The sequence below is a fragment of the Prinia subflava genome, chromosome 1 (assembly GCF_021018805.1).
Source record: "Prinia subflava isolate CZ2003 ecotype Zambia chromosome 1, Cam_Psub_1.2, whole genome shotgun sequence".
Taxonomy (NCBI): Eukaryota; Metazoa; Chordata; class Aves; order Passeriformes; family Cisticolidae; genus Prinia; species Prinia subflava.
The window spans coordinates 149,382,412-149,401,681 of NC_086247.1; the positions used below are offsets into that span (position 1 = coordinate 149,382,412).

General features: G+C 43.0%; 1 protein-coding gene across 1 annotated transcript in view; it reads right to left on the reverse strand.

The window, feature by feature from the left end:
* Positions 1-19,270, reverse strand: part of OXSR1 (oxidative stress responsive kinase 1) — an 87,358-nt gene that overhangs the window by 30,062 nt on the left and 38,026 nt on the right. The window contains exons 4-5 of the mRNA XM_063416616.1: positions 17,798-17,939; positions 3,687-3,742 (exon numbers count right to left, since the gene is read on the reverse strand). Of these exons, the coding sequence (XP_063272686.1) occupies positions 3,687-3,742; positions 17,798-17,939 (198 nt within the window). The remainder of the gene's footprint in view (positions 1-3,686; positions 3,743-17,797; positions 17,940-19,270) is intronic.

Sequence of the window (19,270 nt, forward strand, 5' to 3'; positions counted from 1 at the left end):
GAAAGAACCCTGCTCCCTCCAGAAGACAGATTATTCCAGGGTGAAGGAGAACACTTGAGACTGAGAAAGGCACACTCTGAATTGTAACAGGTTCTGAAAACTTGGTGCCAAGCCACAAGCCCAAGCCAGTGCCCTTGGGGAGAAAAAGAAGAATGTTAGGACAGAAGTGAACTGCCTCACTTTGAGTCTTGCTGGTCAGCTGGATCTGTTAAAGGAAATTTTCTTCTTGGTTCTGTGGATGCACTTTTTGAAAGCCAAAGGAGCAACACAGTTAAAAATAGAGTCATGAGTAAAAGTAAGACTTGGGGAAGAGTTTGAAGCTGGGAATTTGTGCAAGCCATTTGAGGAATTTTAGAATTCCCACTTCCAGCAGATGCCCCCAAGCTCACAGATCTTTCCAGCTCTTTACCTGCAGCCACCTCAACTAGCAGTGCTCCCACAGTAACTTTCCCCACATGAACAAATACCAATTGAGGGTTACAAACAGAACATGAGAAATGTCTGACACACCTTCTTCAAGTTGCTTTTTCTGTTCAGCCTTAACAAAATTGAACAGCCCAAAATTCACAGAAGAGGCTTTAATTTTCACTGGTTAGAAGAGTGTAATACTGCAGCAAAATTACTGCCATGAATTCCATACAGTGAGAGTTTCAAGTAATTAAACTCACTGACACATTGTGGAGATACAGTCCTGCAGTGAGGTTTTCACTCAAATCTCAAATGCATTTTTGCTTTTTTTCCCCCCTCAAAGGATTTCCAGATTGAGATGTACATTCCTGATTTACATTTGAGAATTACATTTCATCTGGGATAAGGAACAGGAATTGTGTCAAGCAGTAGGAAATGCATAGGAACACAAGGTCACTAAAGCCAAACATTGAATAAGACCTTCTTAACAACTGTTCACAGGCAGTTTGGATAGAGGAGTGGCAGAAAGGAAGGAGTCATTATAAAAGAATGGAAGTCTTTCTTCCCTGCTAAATGATTTAAATTTTTCATGTATACTAAACCAGCTCCTTGCAGGGAGGTGCTCCATTCACTCCAACCCTCAGGCTACATTCCACAGCTGATCAATCTTTTGTTTTTTATCTCATGGTGTAACTTTCCAGCGAAACTTAAGAGCATTCGTTTCATGGGAACAAAGTGATGTCATCCAGCTCATAATTGAAGCACTCAACACTCAACAGAATTATTCATAATATGCATTAATTTTATTGTCAAAGGCAAGTGCTTTGATCTCACTGAAACAAATCTCGTTTTATTGGGATTGGTTTGCTTCCAGCATTTTTTCCTCCTCAAAAAATTCCCCAGAAATTCTGCTATTTCATCCTGGGTCAGGAGGCAAGGAAGCTTAAGTGTCAGAAATTCCCACAGAAACAAAATCTCATGTTATGACCAGGTCAGGTTCTTCTCTATTATTCATTCATTTATTTTTATTTCTTTCAAGTCATCAGCTGCCTCCAGAGAAACGAAAGTGCTTCCTGCCACTGCAGTGAACCCTCTGACCTTGGCTTAGTGGCCCTGCTGTGGCTGATGAAAGGTGGCAGGGTTGGTCCTGCTGCACGTTCAAAGAAAGAATTTGTAAAGAGGGAACTTTGCACATCTTGCAGTGCTGCTTTCACAGGATATGCAGAGAGATGAATTTCATCATTTAAGTGTTGCACATATAAACTATGAATAGTTCAGTTCAGGGAACATGTAAAATCACAAAGTAAGTCCTCTGAAACGCAAAGAGCTAAGACCAGTCAACCTTAAATCTATTTATCAACTAAAAATTGCTCAGCAGAAAAAACACATGAACAGGTACCTATTGCCAGTGAGCCTTAATACACAAAAGCCAATCCCTGACAGCCTTGTGGAAGAGAAACACAAGCAGCTCTCTCTAGGATGCAGAAACACTCAGAGTTACAGCTTTTTGCAGCCTCTCCCAAAACAGCATCAAAAGCTCTGTGCAATTACAAATCCAACGTGTTGTATCTTGGTCCATTATGGAAAAATTGTAGGATTTCACTATAAAGTTTGCTCCTCTGAGCATTTTAGAATCCACTCCCTACCTTCCATCAGCTGCCACATAACTGAATGATTTACACCTCATTGAAATATAACAGCAGGCATTAAGGGCACCAGGAGACTTAAAACAGAAAACCAAGATACTTCAGGTTTTAAACAGAAATAGGTTCCATGTCCTGTAAAAGGGCTTTTTGTCCTCTGCAGTGAGGAGAGCTATCTATAAAAAACTGCATTGCAACATGTTCTGTTTCCTGGTGGAAAATCTACACCTTTCATTCCAAGATGAAAAGCCAGGCATAGATATTCCAAAGGAACCAACAATGCTACAGGCACTTGTCCCTCACACAACAGCCACTGCCTCATCCCTAAGCTCCCAGCACACTGGCCTGACCCACTGCTGTGACTCTACCAGCAAGACAAGGCACTAAAGAAGAGACCTTGTCACACACAGATATAGCTCTTCCCAGTTAAATATGGAATTGAAAATGTTACACATGTACAGGCACTGCAAGATCCATGGGAAGAACACAGTACTAAAGGAAAGGAGAAATGGAGAAAAATTGTACTCAGGATAGAAAACAGCATGCTGGGAAGAGAAGGAAAATCAACTATCAGGTTCCAAATGTACTCTCCAAAAATTTTGGCTTACTTAATAGTCTGCAATAATAATAATAATCATCATCATCACCAAAAACACAGAATAGTTTGGGTTGGAAGGGACCTTTAATGATCATCTTGTCAAATCCCCTGCAGGGGCAGGGCATGCATGGGCAGGGACACCTTCAACCAGAACAGGTTGCTCAGAGCCCCATTCAACCTTGAATGTTTTCAGGGATGGGGCATAATTCTTGATTTCTGGAAAGAAGAGTGAAGTCTGTAGGAACACATAGGAAATAAAATATCAGAAGAGGATCAGGGGGCAAAACACTCTGCACAACACCCTTTTCCACATGGTCCATCCCCAGCCAGGAGTGTTTGCAGCACAGCGCTGTTGCTGCAGCTCATGTCAGCAGTGACTGCAGCACACATCTCCAGGCACATCTGTATTAGTTAAAGCAACTGTCTTAACAGTTTTCCTTTGCATGACTGCTTCCAAGACTTCCAGCTCACCCCAGTTTGGGCTGGGCCACTTAAACACCCTCTCTGCCATGCAGCTCAAGTGAAGCGGAGCAGGGAGCATCCACAGGAGCAGTTTGACCGGCTGGTCTTTCCTTGACTGACTTTTACCATCAGATATGCCCATTTCCTCCTGATGGATCTGTCCACCCTTCACCACAGACCTGTGCAAAACCACCTCACACGTCAGTGATAAATCGCTGAGGTCTGTGCACTCCACTTCCAAGCCTATAAACCTGCTGATGTAAAACCTGACTAGCTTATGCCAAGAACTTTATCTGATCTATTGATTCTGAGGACTTCACAATCAAATGATTTATATCTGCTGATTGTCATTATTCCAAGTAATAGTATTTTAAGATAACAAGATGTAATAAACTCTGAGCTGGCTTTTCGTTTTGGTTTGTGGTTTGTGTATTGTTGGGGTTTTTTGTCTGTTTTATGAACTGTGGGGCTTTTTGAAGTTAACATTTTTATGCAGGTTTCTCCTTGATGATTAAACTGTTTCTCAGGATATGCAGTTATGCCTAAAGTTTACTCAAAGCTACCAGGAAAGTTACCTGCAATTTGCACTGAGCCATCTTCTCCAAGAAGAATATTTCCTGCTTTCACATCCCTGCAGAAAGATAAAGCAACAATAAGTGGAAGTCATTAAGTCTTTACTTCAACCAAAAAAAATACATTAAAAGGTTATTATTTCTTATACTTTGTTTCTCATATTAGTATTTCTTGCCTCAAATCATGCAGAAATAGGAACTTAATTGTAACTTCACTAGACAGGCACTAAGCAGTATTTGTATGATTTATATTTTAGGTACTACACACAGAGAAGAAAACTTAAAATTTTGCAGAAGGTACCCTTAAAAATGCAAGGAAAGTGTTTTGTCCCAGGTTCTTAGAGTTAGATAAAAAGGTGAAAAGTGAACCTACCACTGCTGAGACACTCATGTACCCCTCTAGGGGGAGAGACTTCAAGAGACAGTTGAGTTGATTTGGTTCTGCCCAAGCCCCTCAACTCACTGCTCTCCAGCCCTGGAGAAGTTCCTGTGCTTCCTCAGGAAATCAGTTTAGCCCATACACTGGTAAAAGTCCAGAGAACACAAAAATGTTGTTTGCTCCTGGCGTAATGAGCCTGGGCAGTGAAAAAAGTCTCCTTGTTATCTTTTTTTTTTCTTTTAATAAACAAACACACAAGAACATCCAGCATGTGCTATGAATGTTTTGAACTATCCTCTTTCTAGCCAAAAGCTCTGGTTTTTGGGTTAACAGCAACACTTCTCCATCCTTGGGGGGAACACTACTTTCACTGCAAACACTTTGAAGTTTTCCAGTTTATTTTTATAGGCTGCTCCACATGCCAAGCCAAGAGAAGCATTTCATAGTTGACACTCCTGTTCATCAGCAAGGCTGCTAAACTTGCACTGCCCAGGAACCCACGTGAAACAGGAGCAAAAAGATGAAAACAAACCTTAAACAAGCACATTTTTCCTCCATTGCCTTTGGCAAATATTCCAAATCCTTTCACATACAGAAGAAAGTCCAAAACTATTTTTTCCTCTCCTCCCTAGTGCATCATGAGAACAGAACTGGTGTGATGGCCTGGCCAAAGAGCCCCAGTCAGGCCCTGGAAATCTCCTCCTTCCTGGCTTTGCTATTCTGAAGAGGAGGCTGGGCCACTGCCAGTTCCAAGCCAGGATAATTTTAAACACATCCTTTCCAGCACTAGCATTTGTCAGACTCTTCCCAATACGCAGTCTAGGCAATCCTTTTCCCCAGCATACAGCAGAACAAAAACTGTCAATAAAACAGTCTCACTAAAGGTGAACAGCAAACTGCAGCTGGCAGCACCTTTAGCCTTCAAAATGGTATTTCAAGTTATGCCAAATGTACATCTCTTGCTAGCAGTGCCCATCCTGGAGCCTAACCCCAGTTTGAAGCACAGGTGTGAGAGGAAGTACAGGAAAAAATCTTATTTGCGTTAATAATGAAGATGTGTCACATAACTTCAGAGTTTCATACAGATCTGATAGACTCAAGAAGCTGATCTTCCATTCCAGAAGCAGGATTTTTGTTTTCTTCCTGCAATCAGCACTTGGTAGCCATTGCAGACAGCACAGCATCAGTGGATGCTCTTAAATACATGAAGGACCTGAAGGGATTTAGTGCAGAATTAAGCAGGTGGCTAAACTCTCCCCCTTAGCATCCATTGGCCAAATCCAATATAACTGGTGCTGTTAATTGCTGAGAGAGAGGCAAACTTGACTGAGCCCTGCACTCCCACAAACTGCTCGTGGTCCATAACAAGGAGGAATGGAAAAGCTCCCTGCCAAAGTTTAGGTAGAAGATGCCTGTGGGATCAGTCCCTGGAGCACACGCAGAGCCCCAAAGCCTGCGGTGTCCTAGGTAAGGACTGGCTCACACGGTGAGGAATGTGCTTGGCACAGGCACAGCCACCTCCAGGAATGCCCCTGCACACCAGCACTAATTCAGAGGGAACACAGGGCACTCAGGAAACTCTCCAGTCCTACTGGAAATGTTTACCCACAGCTGATGTGACAGCCAGGATGCACAAGGCCCTGCCAGTTCCAGGTTATGGGGAAAGGAATAGCATGCATGAGGTTGCCTGCTGAAGTTATTAATTCTCTTACTGGAGTAAGAGTAATTTCCTCTTCCATCTGTACTCCAAGGCAGCCCAGGATGCTGGACCATTTCCCCAGTAAGCTGGGTCATGCACTATTGTGTGCAGCCTTTCCAAACTTCCCCTCTGGCAGAACTGCACGTGTGGCTCACCAAGCCCCCACAACAGACCACACTCAGCCATGAAGGAAGTGCCAGGGAAGATTTTTAAGCAAAACTAAGTATGAAGTCTCAACTATCACACACTTCACAATCCAGAGCAACTCAGGCAGGTTTCACTGGCGTAGAAACAGCAGCCAGAAAGCAGCAGGCATTCCCTATCACCAAACCACCCCACAACAGGAGAGCAAGCTGGACAGGCCTGGAATGCAAGAAGTGGCCAAGCAAACACTCAGATTGAATCCCATGAGCCAAAGGACTCCAGGCCCTTAACCCCCTCAAATCAAGAGGCTTACTTTCTTTTTAACTTCAGCTTGGATTAATTAAAACTTACATCTTTTCTCACTGGAAACAAAAGTCAGTAAATATGATGCTTAAAGCTGGTTCAAGAAATTAAAACAAGCCATGGCCACAATATGAAAACCAGGAGGCCAAAACAGCCACTGCCAAACATCCAAGTCAAACTACGGAATTAAATCACCACTTCATGTGGGACCAGCCCTCTGTTAAGGCTGTCACTCACCCCACCTTGGCATACTCCACCCCAGAGCAGCAAAACTGATGGGGCAGCAAGATGTTTGCAGAGTCACTGTTCAATAGAAGCAATTTCCAGCTTTCCCATTCCCCACCCCAATGCAACAGCACTGCAACAGGTGAACACAGAGCAGCCTTAACACTGGGTGAGCACAAACCCCTTCCTTTTAGCATAAAATGGTGCAGTAGCAGCATCTTTGGAGCTTTAGTTCTCCTCTAAAATCATATTTAAAATGAAGTGCATTTGAAGCAATGGGGCAGGGGAAAGAGGATCAGTGCTTTCCTGTTTATTTTCATCAGGAGATGCTTATAAACTTGTGAGCTGAATGGTGAGAAGTTTGTTACTCCAGGATATAGTTATTGCCAAGTGTAACAATTTGAAGGCACTTCCCATTAATGTGGTAATGACCATATCCTGGGCTGATACACTGGGAATAAATGGTGTGCCTCTGGCATAATTGCTATAGTGGAAACAGGAAGCAGCTTTAGTGTAAACAATAATTATATCACATTTTAAATGAAGTTACAGAAGGCTGGAGTAAACTTTCTTGTCAATAGCTTAACAAATGCTACAGTAGTTCTGGACATTCCTGCTCCACAGCTGTCATCTTCCTCTCTTCTAAAGCCTTCAAGAGTATTCCCACAAAATAACAACTATGTTTTTATTTACCTTGTACTTCACAATCAAAGTGGGAAGAGTGCCTTGGACTTGCTCCAGTGCAGAGCTGGATTCTCCACATCAGCCTTGAAAGGTTTCACAGCAGGGCAGAAACCCTTTTCATGTGCATTCCAAACTGGTTTAGCTTCCCAGTTTGACCAGACAAGAGTTACATCACATTAATGCCTCCAGATTGGGGCTGGGCCCTAGGCATGAGGTGCTGTACAACTAAATCTCATCCCAACAACAAAATTATGGCCATGCTCCAGCTACAGGAGATTTGGGAGCACAGGAATGTAATGAGATGATGCTCCCCAGTTTTAAGTGCCATGTTCCCATGTTCCCCACAATTAATTTTTCAGTGGGGCACAGGGAAACTACATGAACTGTATCCTGGTGGCTTGTTCCCACTACAAAGAGTCCTTAAAATCCTGCTAAATTATGAGATCCACCCTCATCTGTAGTCCTCAATCCTTGGCCCCACCCCACAGTGGTTGCTACAGCCACAACAGAAGGGACCTGAGCAAAGAGTGCCACCCCAGGAGCTCTGCAGGCCAGCAGTGAGAAGAAAAGTGTCAGAGGAAAGGGGAAACAGATAAGCCCTGTTTACTCTGCCTCTGCTTCCAACCTGCTGGCATGTGCCTTTAGAACACAAAGCTGGCTGTAAGCACAGCCGTGAGTCATTTGCCCATTAGATGCAATTTACATCAACTGCAACAATAAATTTTCATGGACTGAACTCTATAGTGCATAATTTGGCACGAGGAAGGAGTGGTTAGTCCTGCCAAGTTTCATTTAAAAAAAGAGAAGGTGCAAGATGCAACAATTACTATTTTCTTTTAATGGTAATGAATAACTCAAAATATTTATGTTGAAGGCAACCAATTGCTGGAGTTGACATTGTTCTGAGTAATTTGTAAAATACTTCCAGGACAGTATCTCTATATACAGTTAAATATGAGGCAATCTGTGACATTTTACACCAAATGAGTGCTATTGTCCCTCTACCATCAAACATTCCCTTCAGTAACATGCTGTTACCTGTGTCACCTCTTCCCTTTGCTTTATAAGTCAAGATATAAAAAGCTGGTGACAGGCAAGAGCTTTACCATTTAGAGCTGCAAAATGTAAACTAGGCTTGGAGTGTGCAGGCAGATCAGTATTTTTACCCCCTCAAATGTCAGCACGTTCAGTGCAACATAGGAGAAGGCATTCAAGGCAATTGTACTGGAATTGGAATTGGACTGGAATTGTTCCTGCTCACAAAACCTGTGTGCATGAACATTTTCATGCCACAGTGTTGAATCTAAAGTCCCAAACTCTTGGGTGAGGTGCATTTGCTGCCTGTTACAGCGCTGTACTGAACTGCAGAGCCAGGCTGGGAAACATCTCCCAGAGCTTGAAGGTTTTCCAATGGCAGAGAGCTGGCAGAGCAGCTTCCACACTCCCTGCTGAGCCCAGCACAAGAGGAGGGAAGGGAGGGCCAAGTCCACAGCTTGCTTCCCCCCTGCTCATCCACAGCCCTCTCAGCAGGTCCTCGTGGCCACTGGCAGCCGGGCCCAGCGGCAGCAGCCAGGCTGCCATAAATCCCGGCAGGGGCCCAGCCCAGTGACATGCTTTATTGCCCAGGACCAGGGAAGCACAGCAACTGCTGCTCCCCTCTTCTCTGAGCTGCTCTGGCAGCTGCTGGCTCTGCTAAAACACCATGGCCTCGACACAGGAGCTGAGCCAGCAGCACAAGGCAACTCAGAATTAACTCCAAGACTCGCAACGGTGGAAGCATTTTTGAAGCTACACCTTCATGGGAGCTATACAGGTGGGAATAATGAAAGGCTTTTGAATTATCATTTTCATGGCTGGAGAAAGTTAGAACAATAATTCAATGTTACCAGGAATTTAAAATTTTTGTTTGTTTTTAAGCAGTCTGAAGCAAGGCTTTGAAAGGCAGAAGTGCCTGACAGACAGACTGTGACTTTGCAAACAGAGCCATGTGAAAACAAAGCCCACTGGAAAGGACTGTCAGCTTCCATCACAGAGAGCTTTAAGAGTACAGCAAGTATTTGCTTTCTGCCTGCCCCACCCATAAGATTCAGGCAGATCACTCTGAGTGCAGGGAAGAGCTCCTGGGAGACATGACTCCATCCTGTCACCTGGCATAGCCAAACAAACCCCAGTAAGGCTGCATGGGAAATTCATCTCCCATTGTACTTCACTGTAAAAACATAAAATACCTTTCAGAGGCTCCACAATGCACTTAGTAGGTACAACCCCTCTCCCTTTTCTGCCCTCCAGTGCTGCAGAAGTGGACTGCTGCTTTAAGTGGAGGGTTCCGGGCCCAAGAAACCATGACTCAAATTTGATTTCTTTTAGGTCAAGTCGCTCTGGCAGCTCAGACAAGGGACGACTCACTAAAGAAAGCTGCAGGAGATGTGCCTGAAATTTACTGTCATCTTGGTTGTCTGAATAGCTCCAGGGGCTGGGAAGATGCTGAGGCGGTACAGAAAGAGCTGCAGACCTTGGGCTAACTCGGTGCAAGCCTCTGTTATGAAGTGAGACAGGCAGCAGTGTGTCACATCCTCCACTGTGTCCCTGTCTGTCACACAGCCACCGCTATTGCAGCGCCTGCAATTTTCCTTTATCTCAGCAAATTACGTCCAGTTCACACTTCTCATTCCTGTGCCAGCTTTGTCTCTGATGGTTTGGTGCTCTCATTAATTCCTTCTCTTCCCACGTGGTTCAAGCCTAACAGAGGATTAAAGGGAGGTGCGTTTCAAGGACAGATCCTTCCTGCCTTGGACTCCACCTCCCATCCATGGCCAAGCATCCAGGCAATACAGTGCTCAAGTAACCTCACCTGCACATCAATGTGGGGCAAGCTGCTCCAGATAAATCCAAATTCTTAAGAAACAGTTTTCAGACGTATCAGCTCCTTCAGCCAGAAAATAGGGCTACAAGCACTGGACCTAGGCCTGCATCCCAGCATGGAGATGATCTAACCATATCAATACTCACAGCCCCACTTCTTCCTCCTGCAAATGAGGCTTCATACATTCATCCTGAAGCACATCACTGCTGTAACATCAGCTCATGGCAAGGAGGATTGGCCAAACAGCCCACGCTTCTGACAACCTTCAGCAGTTACTGTAAGAGAGAAGCTCCATCTCTGACTTCATATACCACTTTTAAAGTTTCCCCTATTCTGTCAGAACTTCAGTTTTTTCCTCTTGTAGAAGGAAAGGACTCTGCCCAGCAGGCTTTAAACTCAAGCTTTCATATGCTGAACAGCAGCTAAAATGGTAACAGGATTTCTTCCACAAATTCATTTATTCAGCCTGTCCATTTCCTGATCCTACTTCCTAAGGACTGCAGTGGGGACAAGGCACAAAGACCCTTTAACAGCTGCTGCATGAAAAGCAACACACAGAGTGAGCGCTGGAGTCACAAGGGCTCTTCCTGCCCCTGGAGACCCAGATATTTTTGGGACACCCTGCCTTGGTCATTGGTAAAAGAGGGAGATAGTCAAGTTAAAAGATGGTCTTATTTCAGGATCTCATGTCAAATCCTTTCATGTGGAAGGGGGTGGGTTTGCTTCACATGGCATGACACCACCACACTGCAGTATCTCCTGCATGACAGAATATTCCTAGTGTGCTCAAAAATAGGAATTTCCAAAAAATCACCACATGTACATCCCCCCAGTTTGAGTACTAGCTGCATCAGGTAGCAGAAGGAACAAGAATGTCAGTGGTTCACACATCTCCCTGCCATGATGGAAAGATGAAAGGTCATTCTGGCAAATACAGAACCCATTTGGATCAAATTAGACCACAAAAAATTTACATAGGGGAGCTCAAAAAGGTCTCTAATTCCAAAAGGCAATGAGCACCCTGTTCTGGAGAAGCAGTAAATCTATCTCTATACACATACAGTCCAGGGCATTCCCCATGCAGCCAAGGGCTGTCCCCATCTGCAAAGCCACCCACAGCTCCTGCTCAGCCACGTCCTGCAGCGTGACACTGGAGGAGAAAGTCAGGACAGCCAGGGCTCACAAGAAACCTGTCAGAAAGACTTCCTTCTCCACAATCTAGGATGACCAGCATACAAAGAAAGATCTCTATTTCATCCAGTTATTCCCATAAAATGGAGAAAGCAGTTACAAAATCAGGTATCTAACAAATCCTCTCTGCACTACCAGTGTCACTTGGTGATGCTTTCCAAGCTACCATGAAGAGATAGATTTCTCTGGTAGTTGTTTATTAGCTGTCCTAAATATGTGTAGAATTTGTCTCACTTTTGCTTTTGAAAGTATTCACTTTACTTTTTAATATCAAAGTTTTATTAGAACTCTGCAAGGCAAGATATAATTCAATTCAGTAAATATCAAAAATAATCTCTGATGCAGCCTTGCAAAATTTTCAAGTGTGTTTAATATGTTACTGAACAAATTTAGCAAGTGGCCCTTTTCTCCTGCTTTAGCATAAAACATGAATAAAAAGACTGCAGTAGTCTGAATAAATGTTTAAAGCACCTCTTCATGTGCAGCTTTTAGGATCTAAAAAGGCTGGAAATTCTGGTGCACCAAAACAGGGAACAATACCCAAAGCTGTCTTTTTGAAGTGAGTTACATTCGCATCATGTATCATCACAGTAGAACAGATGAACAAGTCAATTTAAACAATTGCTTTGCTGCTGGAGAGATGCTACAGGAGCCTGTATTGGGTGACCTAGTCTCAACAATTTACACCAGATAAAGACAGTGACATGAGAAAGATGTCACAGTGATGTACACGTGTAAATGGCACTGAGTTTCTTCAGAGTAAAAGCTAAGAGTCTGTTACATTTTCACTTGATACATTTAATGCTCCAGACAGTGAATGATTATTCCCCCTGGAAACACATCAAATTCAAATACTCCTGACAATTTGAGAATTGCTAGAAACCAGCATTATTTGAGTGTACAATTCAGTCATGGATCACTGACCAAAACCTGTCACTGCTATTGAACCTTTGCAAAATCACCCAACCTCTGTTTTTCCACTCTTCATCATATTTTTCCTGCTTCTCATCTCCATGTAGCAAAGCAGAGAGAAAAACCTAAAAACTCCTCTCCCTTTTATAAAAGGCCAGAGTAGTTCTACCAAACAGTTGGGTTTTCCCTTGGACTAAACCTCCCAACTCAAAGTTACTCTGAGTAACTGCAGGACACCCAGTGCCAGAGTTCAGAGGGAGGTGTGAGGGAAATGACAGGGGCAAACCCCTGACTGCAGCAGCCACAGCTTCAGGCATCACCCAGAGCCAACCCTTGTACTGCAAGGAGCTCCCAAGAGCTGGGGCATTACCTGGAGACACTGCAGCACTCCTGTGGTTGCAGCAGCAATGATAATTTACCACTAGAGCCTGAAATCCCAGGTTTTTAGACTTCAGAGCAAAGATTGTCTTCATCCTCTTTGAGGAAAACTGTCTCCACGGGAGTTATTGTTTCTGGCTGTCTGCAGACTGGGGATTTACATCTGGTTTGTATTATCTCTCTGCAACCACAGAGAATTTTCTTTTTTTTTAAACAATGAATTTCTGGGTGATGCAGTGGAAAAACCAGCCACCAGGAAAACGTGCTGGTTTGCCAAACCACCACAATACATCCCAGTGTGACTGTACAGAGAGTGGGGGTTCAGTGGTCCTTGGGCCCTTGACACTGCACAAGATGTTTATTTGGGGAACAAATCACCCAGTACAATCTAGAGCAGCCTCTAGTCCTCCTTCCTACTGAGACACACAAGAGTGACATTTTTTATTCTTCTAGCTTCTGAATTGTTTACAAATTAAAGCTCTAGAATTTCTATTAACCACCAGCTCTGAGGATTATTTCTACCCATCCCATACTATAAGAGAGAAGAGACCAAAGTACACCTCTCTGAATAAAAAATTGCATTTCCCACAGCTAAGCAATAGCCAACTTTCAAATTACTGATGTCCTGACTTAAAATCAAACTGGCAATTAGAGGTGGAAAGGCTCCGCATCCTGTTATCCATTCCTCAATCCTCCCCTACCAAAGTTCACTTCCAAAACACACTCCCCAAAGCAGGATCACAGCACTGAGAGGAGGGTTTGAAGTTCTCCTACAGTATTCCTACAGAAACATAGAAATACAGTATTTCAGAGGCACACTGGGATCCAGTTTAACCACAGTACCTGCCAGCATGGCTATCAATGCATTAATCAGCTACATGAAAATTAAGCTTGAATCCTGTAGGACAGCCAAGTTCTGCCAAAATATATCCATCAGCTCCTTCACCTTAAATCAAAAACTTGCTACTGGAGGTGAACTCCTGCAAAATCCCACATGCAAGTATTGGTGATGTGTATGTGCAGATAGATAGACAGATGCACATTCTCAGAAGTTATTTACTCTTGTGTGTAAAGAGGCAAAGAATTAAACTTTGATTCCCTGTCAAAACCATCCTAAGGTCCAACAGAAAGAAAAACAACAATAGCACCCCCCCAAACCTATCTGGCATAAAAGGACAGCAACAATATTGTTTCCAGGGTCTCTTCAAAGCCATATTCAAACAGCTGTCCCAGCACCCTGCTGCCCACATTCTGATTTTGAAGACACTAAAAACCCCCCAAATGTTTTGTATGGCAGCACAGGGTGATCTAACTCAGCATGTAAAACATGTTGCTACTCCTCTCATCCTGTAAGAAGCAGAGCAGCAAACAAACTAATAGCTGGATTGCTGCCATGCCAATAGTTCAAGTGCATGCAACTCTAAACCACTTCCCAGGCTTTTTTTGTTTTTACAAAAAAATCAGGACAGTATCACATTTATTGTGCTGCAATAGGAGAATCTGGTTATTTTTGAGAAGTGTATTATTTCACCTGGACTAACTAAAATATTCAGTTACACAACAGCTAATCATGAACAGAAGATAAGCTCAGAGATAAAAATAGGGAGAAAGACAGAGAGACCTTGTAACAGTTAATCAGCATGATTCATTTGTCAGCCTGCCATACGCAGCACCACCTGAAAAAGAAAGCCTTGAAGTTCCCTCCAATAAATCTTTTTAAGCAATAAAACCTCTTGGGTTGGTTTTGCTTCAGTTTTATTTCGAAGTCATTCATCAAACTCCTGCTAATCCCCAAACACACAAAGGAATCAGAGTCCAAATGGGGAAGAGGTACAACATACCCTGAGTGTCACCCAGCCCAGATTAGCCTGGCAGAGCCCCCTCACAGCACATCAGTCTTGTTTGACTTCCATAGAGAAATGTGCCCGAGCAGATTCCTGCAGCACAGCTTCATCCCAGGCTTCCGAGGGTGGCCCTGCGTCCTCGGCGCCCTGGCTGGTGCCCAGGTACTTAACTCACTCAACATGAGCTGGATCACTGGGATTTCAAATCTCACTGGCATCACCGTGCTACGCAGGAAACCACAGCAGGGACAGTGGCAGCTGGCACAGGAGAGGTGGCCAGGGACAGGGACAGGGACAGGGCAGTGAAGGCAGGGAGATGCCAGCTCCCAGATAAGGCAGGCACTGGTGATTTCAGAGGAAGATGGGGACCATTTGTAATCAATTGTTACTGTGGTATAGAGTGTTCATGAGAATAAAACTGATTTTGTCTTCTCCTTTGTCTTTGCCATAAGGCCTCAGACACTTCCCATCAGCCCTTGCAAGATGAAAGCAAAAAAAACCATCACTTTGGGCAATGTGGGAGATTTCAGCATTTATTCCTGAACAATGGGGTCTATTCAAGTCTCAGACTCGCTGTGGCTGTTAATTAGGAAAGTAAACAAGAAAAAATTATAATTTAAGCCTTCACTAGATATTTGGCTTTCTAATCTCCTCTAGAGAATACTGTCAAACTCCTCTCCTGTCCAAGGCAGGGATTTACACTTCCACACCAAGCCAGCTCCCCAAACCGTAATTGGAAGTGGCATTAAGTTCAAGGCGGGTGTAGGCAGAGCAAGATTCAGCAGCAGCAAAATTTCATTAAGCCAGTTTTTCACATGTTAACTTCATTTACCCATTTAAGATGATGCATAATTTAGAAGTATTGAGCAGCTTCACTGACAGAAATATGTCCTCTCATCTCACCAGTGATTTACAGCCCCACTTCTGGTCTAGAGTGCCCACAAAATTACATTTGGGACCCAATATTCCTCCTTTGGGCTGTATCACCGGCCTGGCTGTCCAACCTCAGATGTGCTAATTACAGTCATTCACTCATCCTGTGTCTCTAATTTTATCAAGTTGTTTTCTCCAAGGCGTAACATGAGCAGAGTTCGGATATTTAGCGTAACCAGCTGGACATTTTTTTTCTGCTGGATGGTTGCTTGCTTTGGGCTGGCTGTTCCAGGTCTTAACTAAAGCCCTTCAATTCTGACCCTTCACAGCTGATCTTGCTCTGGCCTGAAGTTCACCCCAAGTCCAGCTGCCCCACACTACAGACACAATATCTGCAGCTCAGCCATCACTTGATGTGCTTTCCTTTAGAGGCAGATGCTTTAGGGTGACCCAGGGGACCAGAGTTCAGTTATTTTAAACACTTCCTCTCAGAGCATCTCAGGCATGGCTGCAATATTTCCACCTGCCTTTCCCATCAGGCATGACCAATATCATGACCCCTAGCATTAAGCAAAATGGGAAAACCATACAGATATTCCTACAGATGAGGAAAGGTCCCAGCTGCACCATGACTTTAAACTGTGTTTTCCTCAGCAGCACACACACATCTGGATAAAATGGAACACAGCGGGATGAACTCCATTAAGGAAACATGTTTCATCCCTCAAAGGCTTGTCAGCTTGCCTTCTGCCAAGCTTTGCACCACAGGTAGGAAAAACCACAACTTTTCTTCTATGTTCCACTTCTCCAAATTTCCCACACTGCTGTGCCCAGCACAATGAGATAATCCAAACCCTTTGTGATACAATATTACACAATTTTTGGAGCAGCCCCAAAATATTGGGATGAGAGGGTGCAAAGGGTGATGCAAAACCACAACCTTAAGGTACAGCCATGACACAGCTCTGATTTCTTTACTGAGGTATGGAGAAAATGCTTCAATGAGCAGGATGAGAATGGTCACAGCAGGTTTGATCCAGTTCACTTCCAAATGATTCAATATGAATCATATTTTCTTCAGATCAGCAGTTTGAATTTTGTGAACACAGTATTTTTGCTGAGTGCAGTTAAAAAAAACCCACACCACACACATAAATATTTTCTCTCTAATCTTTACCACATTTATTAGTTTTGCTTTTCTATTCCAGCCAGCCAAATGGAGAACCACTTTTCTTCAATACATAAAGCATTATGCAGTATCTTCTGAGAAACTGAGATTTAACAGGTTTCTGCTGCTTTAACATAAATATTTCAATTTTACTAGACTAGAAGATAACTACCTCAGCCAAGCAAACCAACTGCAGGTCACAGATGAACACAGTTCTGTCAATTACTTAAGGCAAAGTAAAAAAGTTACCATGTAATTGGCAAGTAAGTTGGTTTATTACTTTACTCTAAATTCCCAGAGCTGCCTCAAGTCTTATCTCAAAAAAGAAAGCAACAAGCAACCAGCTATGAAATCAAAACTGTCTCCAATGAAGACAACGATTCTTGTTAAACCAGAATTTTAGTTGAGACTGGAAACTGAAATTTGAGACTTCTTTCAAGGAGAAGAATTCCACCTGAATCATTTCCAACTGTTTCTTTCCTTTTAATCCAAAATAACCTACAAAAGCCAGTCAGTTTGATTGAAACTATGACTACTTCTTGTATTTTCTAATTAAAATAACATTTTGGCAAAAAAAACACCCTCTTCTTGTGCAGCTATAAGAAGACAGAGACTTCAGCACAGCAGCAACAATGCTTATAATAGTATTGTACCAGAAGAGAGCCAAGCTCACCAAATTCCCAAGAAAGAAGAGGCTGTTCCAGTAGCAGTCTGTGGCTGGGATTGTGTATATTACCCACAAGCAGTATATTCTATTTGCAGCACATATTTAGGATTGCAAATCGCAGTCTTTTTAATGTACAACAAACCAACTTAGCAACTTCTCCTGCTGAACTACACCACACCTTGACACCAGGAGAGAGGAAAATGTGATTTAAAAACATATCCCAAACAAGACAGCAGCACAGAAACCCACAAATTTCAGTGATCTGTCAAATCACAGGCCATTAGTTAACTGGGCTTTGCCTACAGAGGAAGTTTTTCCATTATTTTTATTTCCTTTTTCTTTAAATGAAATTACTCAAATTCAAATTTCATGATGTTGATCTTGCAGTTAATCTCAAAAAAAAAAAAAAAAGAAATCAGAGCTGGAAGGATGTTTTATTAAATTGCTCAACTCTGCCAGTGCTGTGCTCTCGGTAATTTGTAGCTCTGCAAGAAACAAAACCAGTCGAAGTTTTCCAGCTTTCCATCAGCTACACTTTGCAGCTGAATGCTGACATTTAGAAAGAGATTCCCTAGATTATAACTTTCAACACCCCAAATTTGGCCTAGTCATTCAATTTAGACATAGTATTTAGAACATAAACATTTGAATTCTACATTTTAATTAAGCTTCCACCTTTACTTTCCTCTCTTTATGCCCTCAGCAAGTTATGGGGTGAGACTCTGTGCTCAGCTACTCTGTTTCAATAACATTTTATGACAAAGTGAGAAAAACCATAAAATACCTGTGGATTTGCCCGTTTTTATGTAGGTAGTCCAGTCCCTCCAGCACCTCCTTAAGGATTGTGGCTATACAGGCTTCATCCAGGACACCAGTCTTGTGTTCTCCTTTGGCCACAATGTGCTTGATAATATCCAAAACAGAGCCTAGGGAAGAGTTAAATATCTTAGTTTAAACTACAAGAACTGATTCACAGGTAAGTGTAATTTATCATTGTTTAATACACAAGTATTCACAAGAAATACACAAGAAATTCACTGATGATGATCTGGATCAGTCAGAAATTGAAGCTTTTGCTGCAGGAAAGCAGAGGCAACGATGGATCCCTGGGGGCAGAGCCTCAAGGTGGGCTGTAAAACCCCTGTGAACCCCTTTGAAGTTATTTGAACAAGCCAAAATGGAAAATGTACACACACAGGACTCTTGGAAGGTTTATATGTAGATAATGATGCTACAGCTGGCTTAGTGCTGAGTACTGGAGATGCTGAAGGGAGAAATGGAAAAAGCAGGGGGCTGCCAGGACTCACAAGCTGAAGGCAACAAGCTTGACAAAATTAGGCACTCTTTTTCAGCTCCTGCAAATTCTGTGCAGAGGAATAGCAGGAAAAAAATCTCATCTGTTAAGGGCTGGTACAACCCTAACAGGGAAAAAAGTGGAAATCATTAAATAGAGAACAAATGAGGCTGAATTCTGACAATAAGTCCCTTCTTCACTGTGTACAAAACTGGACTGGCTTGGATCCTTCCCTAGAAGCATGTTTAGTCTCTCTCCCAAGCATGGTGTGAATTACATCATCTTCCATGACAAACCAGGCTTTAGAGAGCAAACCACTTCTCCAAACTGCCCCCAGGAATAAATGGAAGCAGTGACTCGCACCAGGCCTCTTGTGCAAGGCCCTGCTTTTCCTAGACACTGGGTACTGCCCTCTTTGTGTTTGCATCTGGACTGAAGATACTTGTCAGAACTTTTTATTGCTCCAGCATGGGATGGCTAAGCCTCTTTTCCAAAGCTTGTACCATTTAGCCCCTTCAAACTTGTGTTTCTGTGGTTTAATGACTGGATAGGGACTAGTAGGGTTTTTACAGCAATGTCAGCAGCACTGGGAAGTTCTGAAAGAATGAGAAAAGCAGGCACAACCGGAGAGCACAAATTGCAGCTTTGCCTGTCTTTGAACAGGAAACTTGCAGGGTAAGAACATCTCAATACTAACTCAGCTAGCTGAGAAAAGGTGAGTTCAGTTCTAGGAAAGTTTAAAGAAGTTCATTCTTCCTAACTCATAACCAAAAAAGTAGGAGAAAATTATTTTTGGATCTGAGGAACAGAAACTCTCATGAGTTTGGCCCATGGGAGAATCAGAAGTTTCACCTTGTAAATTCCTGAAACCAGCAAAAAATACAATGGAGGGTTTTGGTTTGATTTTCTTCTCACTCTTCAGGTTCAGGCAGACAAAAAACCCCGTTCCTCTTTAATATTTAT